Source organism: Euleptes europaea, chromosome 5, assembly GCF_029931775.1.
Source record: "Euleptes europaea isolate rEulEur1 chromosome 5, rEulEur1.hap1, whole genome shotgun sequence".
NCBI classification, from domain to species: Eukaryota; Metazoa; Chordata; class Lepidosauria; order Squamata; family Sphaerodactylidae; genus Euleptes; species Euleptes europaea.
Genome location: NC_079316.1, coordinates 113,380,940 through 113,398,123, shown reverse-complemented (window position 1 = coordinate 113,398,123; position 17,184 = coordinate 113,380,940). Strand labels below are relative to the sequence as shown.

At 42.9% G+C, this 17,184-nt stretch overlaps 1 protein-coding gene across 1 annotated transcript in view; it reads right to left on the bottom strand.

Moving 5' to 3' along the window:
• CHUK (component of inhibitor of nuclear factor kappa B kinase complex) overlaps positions 1-17,184 on the bottom strand; it is a 34,870-nt gene that overhangs the window by 14,545 nt on the left and 3,141 nt on the right. The window contains exons 2-13 of the mRNA XM_056849372.1: positions 16,963-17,057; positions 16,276-16,390; positions 14,993-15,062; positions 13,954-14,042; positions 8,216-8,305; positions 7,938-8,062; positions 6,941-7,048; positions 5,647-5,782; positions 4,876-5,070; positions 3,269-3,371; positions 2,162-2,285; positions 76-227 (exon numbers count right to left, since the gene is read on the bottom strand). Of these exons, the coding sequence (XP_056705350.1) occupies positions 76-227; positions 2,162-2,285; positions 3,269-3,371; positions 4,876-5,070; positions 5,647-5,782; positions 6,941-7,048; positions 7,938-8,062; positions 8,216-8,305; positions 13,954-14,042; positions 14,993-15,062; positions 16,276-16,390; positions 16,963-17,057 (1,402 nt within the window). The remainder of the gene's footprint in view (positions 1-75; positions 228-2,161; positions 2,286-3,268; positions 3,372-4,875; positions 5,071-5,646; positions 5,783-6,940; positions 7,049-7,937; positions 8,063-8,215; positions 8,306-13,953; positions 14,043-14,992; positions 15,063-16,275; positions 16,391-16,962; positions 17,058-17,184) is intronic.

The following is a 17,184-nucleotide window of genomic DNA, read 5'->3' as shown; positions in this document are numbered from 1 at the left end:
ACCTTGGGCCAGTCACAGTTCTCTCTGAACTCTCTCAGCCCCATTTACCGGACACAAATTCCCTGAGACACTTACATATTCCGTAGGTCATCTGATCACTGTATCTTTCCAAGTCAAGGTGGATGCTCTGCTGAAAGAACCTCAGTTTTGCTTTTAGTTGCTGCGATGCCGACACCATGTTGTTTTTCATTTTGGTTAAGTTGGCGTTGTATCTGAGAAGACTCAGCCTGGGCAAGTGAGACAAAGCGATGTTTGGGTGTACAAAAGGACGAACTCCTTTCTAACATGTTTGAACTGGCCCTAAAAGTACATGCCGAAATTTACAGGGAGAACATCTTTATTTATCTCTCCTTGTTGCTTAGGAAAGTTACTCTCCCCTGTCTTGTGGTGCTCGACAAAGCGTTAACACCGAAGCACACAACTCCTGTCATTGTTAAGGCCACTGTTAAAGTTTTTTTTAAAAAGAAAAAAACACAAAGTTATCCAGAAACCAGTGAACACCAATGAACACCTGAAGCAGCCTCATCCCGAATCACACCATCGGTCCACTGGTCTACTTAGACCGGCAGCGGCTCTCCAGGGTTCTCAGGTGGAAATCTTCCACATCACCTACTGCCTGGTCTTTTTAAAGTAGAGTTGCCAGGGATTGAACCTGGGACCTTCCGCAAGCAAAGGCTCATCCACTAAGCCACAGCCCCCTCCCAAAAATGTGACTCTCTAAGAATGCTACTAGTCACATGATACACATGAAGCTGCCATGCTGAGTTGGACCCTTGGTCCATCACGGTTACTCTTGTCTAGTCAGACTGGCAGCGGCTCTCCAGGGTCTCAGGTGGAGGTCTTTCACATCACCTACTTGCCTGGCCCCTTTAACTGGAGATGCCGGAGATTGAACCTGGGACCTTCTGCATGCCGCTCTACCACTGAACCACTGAGGTCTTTCCCACCATCTACTGCCTGGTCCTTTGAACTGGAAATGCCGGGGATTGAAACCGGGATCTTCTGCATGCTGAAAGCAGATGTTCTACCACTCAGCCATGGCCCCTCCAGGTGAGGAATGGCCCGGCCTGACCAAGTGACATTATGTCCTATCCGGCCCTCGTAACAATTGAGTTCGACACCCCTGTGCTAAATCCTTGGACACAATAGAATATAAAAGATGCTTTAAAGGAGCTTGGAATACCAACTTGGAATGTGACAATAGACAATATGAATTCTTATATTTCTGGACAAGCAACAGTTCTGGCTTGAATGAAGTCTAAAACCACTGCTAAAAACTGGATTTGTTTAACCCACATCAGGAAGTACTGCTCCAAGTTTGCTAGAAGTTAGAGGGCTCCCAGAAATGCCCCACTGTATTCCAGAGCGAGGCACCTTTCCTGCAGCATGTGTTGGTGCCCAGAGAACTGGACAGGAAGCGCACGATGGCAAAAGGTGCTACCTGAAGGAAAGGTAAATGATTTGGAATGTCCAGTTTTGGGGAATTCAGGCGGGTGTGCCTAAATAGCACCTGCATAGGTGCAGACAGGTGAATAATAAATCTTTTAAGGAAACGAAGGAGTGATTATAAGCATCTGGGTCTGTACATCCCCCACTGCTTTCCCTGCTGATCTTTTTAACCTTTAAAACTGGCACTTAGAATTACAGAATCATAGAGTTGGGAGGGACCACCAAGGTCATCTCGTTCAAACCCTCGCACAATGCAGGAAATTTGTAACCACCTCTTCCCCACACACCCAGTGCCCAGAACAAGGCAACAAAAACCCTCCAGAATCCTTGGCTAATCTGGCCTGGAGGAAAATCGCTTCCTGACCCAAAAGTGACGATTGGCACTACCCTGGGCATGTAAGAAAGGGCCACGAGAATCAAACACTGACGCAACCCCTCCTGCCCTCCCTCTCACGATCTGCCTAAGTTCACTGAATCAGCATCGCTGTCAGATGGCCACCTAGCCTCTGCTTCAAAACCTCCAAAGGAGAGCCCACCAACTCCTGAGGAAGCCTGTTCCACTGAGGAACCGCTCTAACGGTCAGAAACTTCTTCCTAATGTTTAGAGGGAAACTCTTGATTTAATTTTAACCTGTTAGTTCTGTCTGACCTTCTGGGGCAACAGAAAACAACTCGGCACCCTCCTCTCTATGACGGCTCTTCCATTACTTACATTGCGGCCCTCTGCCCCTGGAACAATCGGCTATAATCTTCTTTTAGCCCCATCACGTAATGCACGGCTTCAGCCCATATCTTACGAAGTCGCAAAATGGGCAACTGAATTTTGCTGTCCTGTACTGTGTGCAGAAGAAAAAAGGAACAAAATAGCCATCACGACTACGTACATTAGCTGCCGTAGCAGTTCCATTCTGCAGGTCACCACCATTGCAACAGTGCATCTAATCCTCAATGTGGCCAAATCTGGGAATACTTAAATCTAGAGATTAGAGCCATGAACAGAAAAGTCAGATCTTTTTACAAACCCAAATAAGCCCAAGGTTGCAGAAAAATCTGAAATCTTACAAAAAAAAAATAACTGGGGGTGTGTGTTTAAAATGCCCCTAAATAAGAGAAACAGTGCCTGTTGCTTCAAGAAATAAATGCGCTTTCAGTGGCCTTTGGGTGGGTTGCTAAACAACCACAACAGTATTGCCAGTCTTCAAGCCTTGGTTTCTGTCAGGAAGACAGATGGAGGGGCAGATCCCATTCCGTGGCCATTCTAGTCTTTGAGGGAGGACTCATCTGGATTCTGGTCAAAATCAGCATTTTGAGCAGTGGCCAGAAACCAACTGTAAACCCATCCAGCTCATCCACTGCTGGTCTTACATACTCATCATGGCAGGCACCACTGAAATTCTGGACAATTTTTCAAGGCAACCCCATGAAGAACTATCCACTATGAGGATGGAAAGGAACATCCATGTTCGAGGGCAATGTACCACTGAATGCCAGTTGCTAGGGGCACCAAAGCTGGGGAATGTTATTGCCTTCACATTCCGCCTGTGGGCATCTGGGAGGCATCTACTTGGCAACTGTAGAAAATGGCCTGCTAGACTAGATGGAGTAGATAGCTGGATCAAGCAGAGCTCTTAATGTTCTTACTTTGGCACCTGTTATGAATTTAAGCTTGTGAAAACTTTGGATCATGATGCGTAGTCCATTATGCTGCATCAAAGCAAACGTAGAACTTTTTGGGAATTTCAGAACTATTCTTAGCGACTACGTCCCTGTGGCTAACCAACCAACCAACCGTTTAGGGTTTAACTCACAATCGACTTACCAATGCAGTTTACGCATTCAGACAGACTCCTAGAAGCAAAGGGGCCGTCGTAAATCGTTTTGCTTTTATCGAACAAATAAACCATGTAGCTGTCCCAGCCTCTCTGGCAAAGAAAGAAATGATTAAGATCAGAAAAGGTTTTTTAAAAAAGCCTCGAAGGGGCGTCTGTAAAAAAGAGGACATCATCTACAACAGATGTGCGGGCTGTGAAAAACCGAGTTAAGTACGCCAGGCTTTGTTTTAGGTGTATAAACAGACCCAGAAATGAACATGGTGGGAGGGATGAGAAAGGAAAAGACCCCCTTCAAGGGCAGGAGAAGGGAAAGGGCCATCTGTCCCTGTGTTTAAATGTAGCTTCAAATCAACTGCTTCTTGGAAGGCATCAGAGGACGGGGCTGTTGCCAGCCACTTGACCGCTGCGGGGCAATTTCCCCCAGACCTTCCTCTGCCTTTACTGGAAGCGAGGGCTCGACTTACAGAGAAATCCTGAAGGGGAGGGTAGCTGAAGGGCGCTTGGGGAGGGCGCAGCCACGCCATCTCCTGAGCAGCTTGCAGGGCCGAAAATACATGTAAAAAAGGTAATTTCTTAAAAACCCTGTGAAACTCCTCCACAGTTTCGCGGGGCTATGCTGCCTTTTAGCTAGCGCAAGTTCATACCGGCTACAGGTAGTGTTCCTATGGTGAAAGGGATTTGGGAACTGACTAATATCAGCTCTGCCCCTAGGAATGCCCCCCTTTGACGCCAGCATGAGCACCTGTGCTGGAAAAACGCTGCCGGTGAGGATGCACCAGGCTCGGTGGCCTTGTGCTGCTGCGCAGGCTCCCCAACAACAGCGTATTTGTCCCTGCGGCGGCGCAGGTGCCCATCTGGACGGCCCAAGTGGCACGCCGCCGCAGGGATTACAGGGCACTTTCACAGATGGCCAAATAATGTACTTTCCATCCACTTTCAGTACACTTTAACTTTAATCATTGCAAAACAATGATTCAGCTCAAACCCAACCCCTTTCTATGTATTACTCTTCCTGCACACTTGACACTGAGAGACACTGTCCTTCAGTGTTACTCCTCTGAAGATGCCTGCCACAGCTGCTGGCGAAACGTCAGGAAAGAAAATACCAAGACCACGGTTACACAGCCGGGATAACCTACAAGAACCAACTTTTAACAATTGTTTGCAAGTGGATTTTGCCAGTTCACAACAATAAAACCCAGCTTCAAAGTGCATTGAAAGTGGCTTGAAAGTGCATTATTCGGGCTGGCGTGAAAGTGCCCACAGTGTCTCCTAAGTTGCTCTGCCCCCCCTTCAGGATTGCATGGTTAGTCCCCGCCCTTCCCCCGGCCAGCCCCATTTTCCCTGTTTTTGCACCTCTTCATGTCTTCTGCTTCAGAGGGAAGTGGAAGACTAGGGCGATTGTGGAACCGGCATGAGAAAGGGGACACGCCTTGCCGGTGGGCAGGCAGGATACAAAATCAGCACAGAGAAAACACTTCCCGATCTGATCAAGCGACAGTGTGCTATTCACTGTAGTCAAATAAAAAACGTTGTTCTGATTCACGTATACCAGCTTTGCGTTGGTCAGCATTAAAACATAAGGGTGTCTTACTACGCCGTCGATGATACATTGAGAGGCCGGCTTCCGGGGGTCCAGGCAAATCCCCATCTCCAGCAGAAGCTCCTGGTTGACGGTGCTGATTCCGGTCTCAGACTCAATCCGACACTGGAGGGAGTGGAGACTTTCCTCCGGGTGCAACGGAAAAGATAGGATCTTGGCAGAAGTCATGTTTAAGATGTGGACTATCTGGAGAGGGGTGGGGAGGAAAAGACCTGTAGAATTAGCAGGGCTTTTGCCAGAGAACAATTGTTCCTCCAAAGAGAAAAATCAAAACTTTATATCTTGCTCTTTTGCCTATACACCTCACCTCAATATGGCTTACAATAAACATAAACATTCCAAAAGTAAAGAAAAAAAAGATACAACCACAACAAAAAACCTCGCAGCAGCGTTAATAAAGAGCAGCTATAAAATTAGATTAAAAAGATCTCAAACCCTGTTAATTTTGTTAAGGCAGAATACATAGTTTTGTTGCCAGCCAAAAATGTGATGACTTATTTTTCCCCCATTAACATTATCAGCCTTCTTAAATATGGAATAGAGGTGTTTAAATTAAGTCAAGGTTAGCAGAGTCTCTCTCTCTCTAAAGGTGCGACGACCTCTTCTCTCTCCTTGTCACCTGCCCCCCAATACCAACACTGCTACTGAAGTTTTTCCAAAAGACAAAAAAGCCCCAAACACTTTTTTCCAAGCAAGGTTGTACTTTTTATCAACTCTATTTACTGACTCTATTTAATCTGACAATACGACAGCGTAACTTACTTTCATGCTTAACAGATGATCCATTAATTGGAAACATCTCAACTGACCCGTTGCCGGATCTGTACCTCCCACTCTTTGCTGTGGGTCCCAATTCAGCACCTGCTGCAGCCAGCTCTCCATTTCGGGCACAATGACACTAAAGGAAAAGACAAAAATGACCCCATGTTCTCCAGATTAGAGTCCGCCGCTCATATGGAGGAGTGGGGAATCGAACCCGGTTCTTCAGATTAGAGTCCACTGCTCTTAACCACTGTACCACGCTGGCTCTCAGCAAGGGATTAACCAGACGCAACACAACATCTCTTTGGTCAGCACCTCCCAATGCTTCCTTTTAAAGTAAAGGACTGCTACTCCAGGGGTGGGGAAGAGCAAATATATATATATACACACATACATACGTACACACACACACACACACACACACATATACATATACATATACACACACACACACACACATATATATATATGCATATATATGTGTGTAAAGTGCCTTCAAGTCGCAGCCTACTTATGGAAACCGCTTTTTTGGGGGGGGGGGTTCATGGCAAGAGACTAACAGAGGTGGTTTGCCAGTGCCTTCCTCTGCAGAGCAACCCTGGACTTCCTTGATGGTCTCCTATCCAAATACTAACTTGGGCTGACCCTGCTTAGCTTCTGAGATCTGACAAGATCAGGCTAGCCTGGGCCATCCAGGTCAGGGCATGCATACAATACATACATACATACACACGCACACACACACACACACACACACATATATATATACACATATATACATATACATACATACACACACACACACATATTTCACATTGAATAAATCACAGCTTCCCAACAGAGATTTCAACCTGAAAAAAAGTGCAAGGGTTTTTTTTTTTTAATCTGATTTCCCCCACCCCATGGTGGATTTTAATTTAAGAACAACATAGCAAATCATGATTATATCACTCTTATCACCACTGTTGCAACAGGGTTGGGCCACGAAGTACCAGCAATCTATCGAACATGGGTTTGTGGAAATAATTCGCCAATCACCTAAATCTAGAAGGGAGAGCCCATCCATTTTAAAAAGGCACATAATGTTCTTCGGGGCGTTGTCATTTAAACCCCTCCCTTCCTCTTCTGAAATATTAAAACCCAGCTAGTACCATAGACAAGATGATCAGGCCTGTTGGCTGTTATCTAGCAGGAAAGCAAGCTAGGGTGTTTGGAGAAGGTTGTGTATTTTGACAGATGCTTCGGCAGTACAGAATTTTTGCAATTTAAACAAAAGAAAGAGACTGGCTGTCACCTGCAGAGGCTGTTGGGCTGAGGCAAATGAGCGCTGAATCTAACATCCCCGTTCATCTCTTCCCAGGCATAGATGAATTTGGGATCCTTCTTTTTGATTTTCTCATGCCTACAGGGGGAGAAAGAGTGGGCAGAGATAAAGGGCGGAAAAGGCCCAGCTCATACACTGCAAAAGAGAACATGCTGTCTATCCAAGAGCGTTGGTGGCAAACACCCTCCCACCCTCCCTTGAAACAACCAAAAGAAAGATCTCACACCACTTTCCTAGGCAGCTGGCACCTAAGGGCCAAACTACAAATTATGGGGGCCACGGGTCACCGCTCATGTGGAGGAGTGGGGAATCGAACCCAGTTCTCCAGATCAGTCAACCGCTCATGTGGAGGAGTGGGGGATCGAACCCGGTTCTCCAGATCAGAGTCCGCCACTCATGTGGAGGAGTGGGGGATTGAACCCGGTTCTCCAGATCAGAGTTCGCCGCTCATGTGGAAGAGTGATCTGGAGAACCGGGTTCGATCCCCCACCCTTCCACATGAGCGGCGGACTCTGATCTGGAGAACCGGGTTCGATCCCCCAGAGTCCGCCGCTCATGTGGAGGAGTGGGGGATTGAACCCGGTTCTCCAGATCAGAGTCCACCGCTCATATGGAGGAGTGGGGGATTGAACCCGGTTCTCCAGATCAGAGTCCTCCACTCATGTGGAAGAGTGGGGGATCGAACCCGGTTCTCCAGATCAGAGTCCGCCGCTCATGTGGAGGAGTGGGGGATTGAACCCGGTTCTCCAGATCAGAGTTCGCCGCTCATGTGGAAGAGTGGGGGATCGAACCCGGTTCTCCAGATCAGAGTCCACCGCTCATGTGGAGGAGTGGGGAATCGAACCCGGCTCTCCAGATTAGAGTCCTCCACTCATGTGGAGGAGTGGGGAATCGAACCCGGTTCTCCTCCGCTCTTAACCACTCTACCACGCTGGCTCTCAGTTGGTCTCAGACACAAGAATCTTACCAGGTAAAAGGCTGCTGATTGTGTAGAAACGGTCTAAATCCTGTAATGCATTCAAAGACAACAGTCCCAAAGCTCCAGAAGTCAACAGAAGTTGTGTAGGGCTTATTATCGAAGAGTTCGGGGGCCTTAAACAAAAGAGCAATAAAATGCATATGAGCAAGGAATCTCGGGAGGATGCTGCAGATTATCCCCTACAAGCAAGCAATCTGTACTATGTGGAAATAAAAAACCTGTGACAGTTTCTGCCCAAAATACACAAACCAATCTAAAAATCTTACCAAGTACTGCAAGGTCCCAACAAAAGAGGTGCATAAAGTCCCTTGATCCAGATCTTTGGCATATCCCAAGTCTATAATTTTGTGAACGACCTGGAAATGAAAGACAGAAGGCAACAGCGTTCATTTGTGCATCTTGGTCTTTCTGCTGCTTTTGACACTTTGGTTTTCCTTCTCCTTCGCTCCCCACCAAACACTCCTTCACTGCCCCTGTTCCACCATCTCCTCTCGGTTTTTGAGTCTATCCTCTTATTGACCTACATCGGGAAATGCCATCAGAGCCCTAAACAACTTCCTTCCTTCCAAGTCAACTCTACACTTGCTTTTCCTCCTAATATTAGCAGATACCTGGACACACGACTACCACCTTAAGCTGTGAGTCTCAGCATCCGCACCTTCCTGCGTGACTTTCTTCTAGCTTTTCCACTGCTGCCAAGAGACTCATCATTCTAACATCTTTGATTCTCATAGCGAGTCTATGATTAGAACTTACATCTTTGTCCTGTAAGATTGAAAAATTCATCCCTCCTTAACCACCTGTAGCCCTGACCCAGGCGGAAGTGGAAGGAGACCTTATCTTAGGAGGAGACTTCAACGCTGTTATGGACTTGAAAGCTGATAGAAGTGAAAAGAATATAGGGAGTTATAAGAACAAGAGTACTGCATTAACCTATATGATGAAAAAGACCATCACTAATTTCCAATTAGTTGACATTTGGGGACTTAAGCACAATTCAGAAAGAGAATACTCCTTTTACTCAACAGCTCACAAGTCATCATCTAGAATTGATATGTTCTTAATTTCAAAACTTCTGGTAAATATGGGATGTGAAATGGAAATAGGTAACTTTATATATGCTGACCATACCCCCATATTTTTATGGTTAAGTATAAAGGAAAAAAGGAATAAAACCTGGGTTCTCAACAACGAACTATTAAATAACGCAAGAGAAATTAGAGAAGGAACTTGAATCCTTTTTCAATGTGAACAACTCTACCAGCTCAGATATAATGGTGTGGGATGCAGCCAAAGCCTTTTTTAGAGGAATTGCTCTGAAGGAGTCATTGCTCCTAAAAAGGAACAGAGATAAGGATAGGAACATATGTTTAAAAAATATTGCAGAATTGGAAAAACAAGTCAAACTTAACCCGTCAAAAAAAATTGCAAAGGAGTTGAAGTCAGAAAAAGAAACCTTAGAAAGAATTGATGCAATTTCCATACATAAGAATCTTCTTTTTACTAAACAAAGATATTTTGAAAAAGGAAACAAAGTGGGGAAATTATTAGCCCAGGAAGTTAAAAAAGTAAGAAGTAAAAACATCATCACTGGTATCAAAACAAAAGAGGGAGAAATTACTAATGACACCAATGAAAATAAGAAGTCTTTTAGAGAATATTACCAAGAACTTTATAAGGCCGTGCCTGTAGATAAAGATAACATTAAAAGCTTTCTACAAAATACTAATATACCCAAGTTAAATTCAGATGATAAAGATTTTATGGAAAAAGATATTAATATACAAGAACTAGAAACGGCCATCCAAAATTTTAAAATTAATAAGGGCCCCAGTCCCGGATGGCTATATAGCTGAATTTTATAAAACGTTAAACCACACAATCAAAATTCCATTACTCAAAGCAATAAATGATATCTTTCAAAATGGAAAGCTGCCAAATACATGGGCTGAAAGTAATATTACAGTTATTCCTAAGCCAGAAAAGGATCCAACCTGAACTAGTGTTGCAGCAGACTTCAGGAGTTAGATTTTCAATCACAAAGACTCAAAGCCAACTTTGGAAAAATCAGATTTATTATTTCAAATAGCTATTTGAGTCTCCAGACTCTGCCCTTCAGAGGCTTTTCAAGATGGAGCTGGAGCACCGGACATAACTGTGTTTAGACTTATATAACCTTTTAATTAGCTCATTATAATATTCTAACTATGCATATTACATAGTAACTTGTCATTGGCTCAGAGTTCTAGGGAATGATTCCATTGGCTTATAATACAAATCAGAATAACTTTCATTGGTTACAAAAATAAGGAAAATCATTGGATTTCAGAAATATAAGAATAATTCCATTGGTTTAGACAATACTTGTTTAAAGCTATTGTTAGTGCACCTGGTATTTTTATCTAGTTACAATTAATCTTCCCTCCCTAATAGTTCCCAGACATCTTGTCTGCTTTACTCTGTTTGTCAACCTTGGAAGAACAAGCAATATTGTATGGCTTCAACTGTAATCTCTTTTTGGCTTCTTCTACTGTCTGTTTCTAACTTCTAAATATATTTCTCCAGAGGCCCTCTGATTTTAGAGTTCAGTAATGTTTTCTTATTTATTTATTTTCATTGTTAGAGGCCTGTTGGTTTTCTAAAAGCCTGCTGCTTCACTAGTTCCTATAGACCAATCAGTCTCCTAAATATTGATTATAAAATCTTAACTTCAATCTTAGCAAACCGGCTAAAACAAATAATTAATAAATACATTAACCCTGATCAAACAGGTTTCATCCCTAAGAGACTGTTAACATGTAATATTAGGAAAAAATTTAACTTACAAGATTATATAAGAAAATCAATGGGAAAAGCAGTTCTTTTATTCCTAGATGCTGAAAAAGCGTTCGATAGGGTTGAACACTGTTATTTGAAGGAAACAATAGCTAGCTTTGGTTTCGGGGGGAAATTCCAGAAATGGATTAATATTCTATATAACAAGTGTCAAGCTAAAAGAACAGAAAGCTTTGATATCATGCGGGGCGTTAGGCAAGGCTGCCCTTTGTCAGCTCCCCTATATGCTCTCTCTCTAGAACCCCTGGCAATCTCAATAAGAGATAATAATAAAATCAAAGGTATAAAAATTAAAGACGAGGTATTTAAATTAAGCCTATATGTGGATGATATGGCGCTCTTCCTAACTGCAGCAGATAAATCTGGATTAGAGGTTAGAAAAGTGATCGCAGAATTCAGTAATATATCTGGATACAAGTTAAATGCAAATAAATCTGAAGCTCTTTTTTAAAATATCGATAACAAAAAGGAGAAACAATTATAGGCAGAAGATCTAAGAGAAGCTGATAATGTTAAATATTTAGGAATATGGTTAAGTAAAGATAGAACTAAATGTTTAAATTTAAACTGCGGAAAAATAGCAAAAGAACTGAAGGATTATTTTCAGAAATGGCTCCCTTTGAATTTTTCTCTCTTAGGCCGAATCAACCTAATTAAAATGATAATGTTGCCAAACTGAATTTTATTTTTAATAACTTATTTGTAGACATACCGAAAAAAATGATTGAAGAACGGCAAAAGATCTGTAAGAGATTCATCTGGCAAAATAAAAAGAATAGATTTAGAAACAATAACCTATATGAGATTAAAAGCAAGGGAGGGATAGGTATGCCAAATTTATTAATGTATTATCAGGTGGCTAGGATAAAGTGGTTAAAATCATGGGTAGTAAATGATGAAAAGGAACCATATATCATAATTGAGCAGGACTTTGTTAAATTCCCGCTAAATAGATGGCTTTGGGTTAAAAAATCTTATAGGAAAAATTTCTACAACAAAGATAATAATTGCATTAATACCATTCTAAAGCAATGGGATACGCTAAGAGAGAAACTAGATCCAGATAATTCCCCAGTGTCTTCCTTTTTATGGAATATCTTAGCTGAGAACCTAGAATTCCAATTACCACATAGAATAAAGATAGATAAACAGAATGAACGTAATTATTGGATTAGAAATAATAATTTAGAACCTTTATGTAAAATTATGGATAAAAAAGAAAATATTACATTTTTAGAATATTTACAAATAAAAATATTTGAATAACCTAAAAGAAAATGACATATCCGAAATTAGAGATAAATTAGAGTTTGAGAAGCTGATGTTACAAGACAAAACTCCAACTTCAAAAATATATACAATTATACTTAAAGATAAATTAAATCAAACAACGGGATATCGGGATAAATGGAACACTTACTTAGACAGAGCGTTAAGTGACTGTCAGGTTCTGACTAAAGTCCTCTGAAGAAGCGCTCTTGGCAGGACCAGGCCAAACTCTGGCTTCAGGTCAAGATCTGGCTCACATGCTACAAACTTTGTGTATAGTTTCTCATCCTGTTATTCACTCAGCCTGCATCCACAGCTGTTGTGTTGTCTATCTTGCCCTGGGAATTGTTATCTCGGATTTGTTTCACTTTGTTTTCCTTTCTCTAGCTGGAGTGCTTTTAACCATGTATTCTACCCATGTCTTGCCATTAGCAGCCTTCTTCGCTCTGTAGACAGTCAGCTCTTTTATTTACCTTATTGCTCCTAATAAAGTATATTGCTTCAGAGCTACCTGCCTGATGAATCTGCTTTTGAGGGATGCTAGAGGTAAACGCCTGATCCTGACAGCGACCAAGAATGGGAACACATTTTCACAAAGGGATTAGATTTTAGTCAGTATGCAAATGAGAGAAAATCTAATAAAGATGGTATATATGTGGTATATAACCCCATTTAGACTAAGTAAAATCCATAAATCAGAAAACGACAGCTGTTGGTACTGTGATAGAAAACAAGCAGATTTTATACACATGTGGTGGAAATAGTGAAATGTCTAACGGTTGGAATGGAGGTTGATATTCCATGTAAACCCGAGATATTCTTGTTAAATCTGGTACCTAATCTAGCTAAAGATCAACTTTGTATGGTGTTACATATGATAACTGTGGCTAGAACGACCTTTGCCAGTCACTGGAAACAAAAATCAACTCCAAAGATAGAGGAATGGCTGGTTAAAGTTAAAGAAATATATGTTTTAATTAAGCTAACTGCATATCAGAAAAACAGAGATACAATAAGATGCGGTATGGTCACATACAATAAGTAAAATAGAGAATTTCATAAATAATTTCATAAATAAGAGGAATGCATTGCGCTGTCAGGACGTAATGATGAATATGAAGACATAGAAATAAGCTGTAGCATGGGAGACTTGATCTTATTTTATTATGTATATATATATTGTATTTTAAATTACGAAGACTGTCAGTAATTCTGCTTTTTTTTAGTTGATGTTATTGTCATTGGTTTTTTTCTGATAAAATAAAAAAAAAATTTGATGAGAAAAACAGCGATCTAACGCTGGATCGAATGGATGCATGAAGTGAAAATACCCCCCTCCTTTTGCATTCCCCTGGGCTATGTCTGCTACTCTAAACTTCTCATTACATCTTGGGAAAGCCAGAAAGTTCAAAAACCTGATTGGTTAAACCCTCTAAGCAAAACAGAAATTTAATTGTGCAAACCAACTGACAATAAAAAAAAATTGACGAGGTTAGCGGTCTAACGCTGGATCGAATGTATGCGTAAATGCACGGATAACTCTTCCCCCCCCCCTTTCTGGACTGTGTTGTTAAGTGGAGAGTTTTGAAAATTCCTGAACAGAGAGGGAGAGACGCAAGTCAATTTCGGATGAAACTGACAAAAAAATCTTAGTTTTGCAGGCGGACCTGACCAAGGAAGCTCTGGTCAATTTCACCTCTCCAAAGAGCTCTGCCCTCCAGCTCAGTTTGGGGCATCCATTTTGAGTGTAAACTGTTCCAAATGTATATAATGGCAGATGAGGAACATGTGTTTTCCCTTCTTATGGTAGTGCGTATCAGCGCCAGCCAGACTGTGGAGTCACGCTTGCCGTCCCCTGGGCCAGAGCCCCCACCCCAAAGCATGGCTGGGTTACACTTACCTTTCCCTTTTCGTCCTGAAGAACAATATTTTCAGGTTTCAGGTCTCTGTGTATTATTCTGTTCTCATGCAAGTACTGGATTCCAGATCCTAAAAGTGTCGGAGGAAAATCTTTTAGACAAACCGAGATCCATTTTTCTTTTGACTAGCTACAGAATATCCAAAACAGCAAAACAGGAGCTGGTAAGGCAGGAGGAAATCACTTCTGCTTAAAGGGCATTCCACATTAATTTGTGGTTCTGCAATTATTAGTGTTATTTTACATTATTTTTATTGCTTCACCGGGGCTTTAGTTAGTGATACTGGAGAGGGGGAAAGTGCCTAGCCATTTGGGTTATTTTGTTTTCTTGCGCCAACATTCCCTTTCACACATTTTTCCATGCTTTCCCCCCCAAAAAAAAAGGTTCACTGGGATTGTGAAGAATACCCACCGATCTTTGACTTTAACTGTCTCTCACCTCGTGAGACTTGGGAAGAAGCCGGACGTCTGAGATACCAGGACTGAGCTGGATCCTGGAGTTAATTTCGGGTGGGCGATTTACAAAGACTTCAATAAAGCTTACCGTAGTTAAGAGAAAAGCTCTCTCTGCTTCCTAATGGTGCCAAGGTCTTGGGCCCAAACTGAAGCAGTGAGCTGTGACTCACAAAAGCTCATCTCCTGCCAGGAATTTTGTTAGTCTTTAGGGTGCTACTGGACTCTTGCTCTTTTCTACTGCTACAGACAGACTAACACGGCTACCCGTCATGATCTGTCTTGGTTCCAAACTGTTGTATGACTCTCTTGATAAAACTCTCCCTTCGTACCCTTGATAAAAATATTAATCTTTCTGAATCCCAAATATATTTCTATTCAGATACTGAAATCTGAATCAATTGTGCAAACCAAGACAGAAATTACACTTGAAAAGGGATACTCGTAACATTATAAGCATTTCAGCATTCAGAGCACATTCAGCCCTGCATATATTTGAAAACACAACAGACCGAACACAATGTGAAAAGTTCCTGTCAATATTCACAAAAAAACGCACTTGACGTACCAATATCGCTAAGGACAGAAAGAATCTGGCTCTCCTTGAGTCCACAGCAATTTTCAGGCTTGTTTAACAGCTACAAGAAAGAACAGCACATTTAAATTTGAGACACAAAAATGCCCCAATAAGATGTTACAAAACAAACATTTCTTAGGCCTGAAATTTTTAGAAGAAACTACTGCTTGAAGAGCATGAAAGCTATTTGAAAGAATAATTAGGAGTTTGAGGAAGGAGGGCACAATGTTTTTTTCTGTGTTATTTTCCTTCACAATCCCCTCTCTCCTTTAGGATCATGGGTCTTGGATCACGGATAAAGTGACCAGATTCTGTGCAGCCACTAGAACATGTGGGATTAGTATAATGGACCACATTTGCTTATTTTAACACAATATTGGTCAAATTATGAGAAGACAAGACTCATGAAAAAGGCAATAATACTAGGAAGAAAAGAGGAAGACCCAACATGAGATGGAGTGACTCAAATCGAGGAAGCCACGGCCCTCCGTTTGCAAGACCCGAGCAAGGCTGTCAGGAATAGGTTGTTTTGGAAGTCACTCATTCATACGGTCGCCATAAGTCGGAAGCGACTTGACTGCGTTAAACACACACACACGGCTGCTGGTCATGTATATACCATTGAGCGAGTCTGTGACTGCAATAAATCATTCACATAAAGCAGTGGGGTGAAATACGATCTAATGCTAAAATCCCTTCACCCAAAACTGCTGCTTGGTGTCAGAGCCAGACCAGGATAAAAATATCAGAAAGCAACAGACTTGTGGAGAGAAAAGGCGAGGGAGTCAGAGGAGGATCTGGCTTCCCTCAGCCATGTGCCGTTTGAGGTGAAATTAGCTTTATCCATCAATGTGGCTGACAGACAAACCTACCCGCCTGCCTCATCCCATCTGAAGAGTTGCCGACTTTCTCTACTACTTAAGGAAGAATCAAACTGGTTTACAATCCCCTTCCCTTACCCTCCTCACAACAGACACCCTGTGAGGTAGGTGGGGCTGAGAGAGCTGTGACTAGCCCGAGGTCACCCAGCTGGCTTCATGCTCAGGAGTGGGGAAACAAATCCAGTTCACCAGATTAGTCTCCGCCACTCATGTGGAGGAGTGAGGAAACCAACCCGGTCCACCGCTCCAAACCACCGCTCTTAACCACTACACCATGCTGGCTCTCAAGCTTCAAGAGACATCATTCCTGGTGTTCCAGGGCCTCTGCACAACTCTGGAGGCAGACCGGTTCAAACCACAGACCCAAAGGTCACGAGGTCAGACCACCGTTACCTTCCTCAGATCTCCTCCAGAGCAATACTCCATCGCCAAAAGAGGGACGTCATTTACAAGGAAATTCATTTCTTCGGGCACGTCACAGGCTTTGACAACACTGGGGTGGTTCAGCCTAAGCAGGCGGGGGGAGGGGAGGAGAGAAATGGCACACATTCAGAAAACACTCAGCACTGTATGGAGAGCAGGGGAAACCAAGTCCTAGCAGTTTGCAGACTGAGCATTAATGGGTCAGTTTTCACAAACTACAGCAGTACTTCCTTAGGAAAACTAATTTTGAGAGGGGGCTGGCAGCTGTCGGTTTTTCCATGAAGGTGGGGAAAAGCAATATCAGCAGATGACAAATTTGCAATTTACTTAGCTTGTCTGCGAAACGGGGTGGTTTAGAATAATAAAGGGGTGAACCATCTTTGAGCCTTTATGCTGTTAGAAGATCTCTCGTGGGATCAGACCAGTGAGGGTCCCTCTAGTCCAGCATCCCGTCCCACACAGCGGCCAACCAGCGGCCAACGACACTAGTGCGGGATGCATCTCTTCCTTTGTCCTCATCTTCCCCCCTCTGATCTTCCCAGCATGTTCATCAGCCTAAATTCCTTCAAAGGCACATTTTAAGTGCCAGTTTGCAGAACTCCCCCCCCCCCACCCCAGAACCGCTTCTGAAGACTGAACCGCAGCCGGCGAACTCACTTCTTCATGATCTGGATCTCGTGGCACCAGCGGCCTTGGTTTGTGACGCTTAATTCCAGGCGGCAGGACTTGATGGCGATCTTCGTCCCTAAATCCTGCCCGGCAGGAGGGGAAAGAGAAGCATAAGAGGAAGAACCTGGAGAGCTGAAGCGGCATGAGCCACATGCCTCTAGCTAGGGTTACCAACCTCCAGGCAGGGCCTGGAGATCTCCAGGACTAATA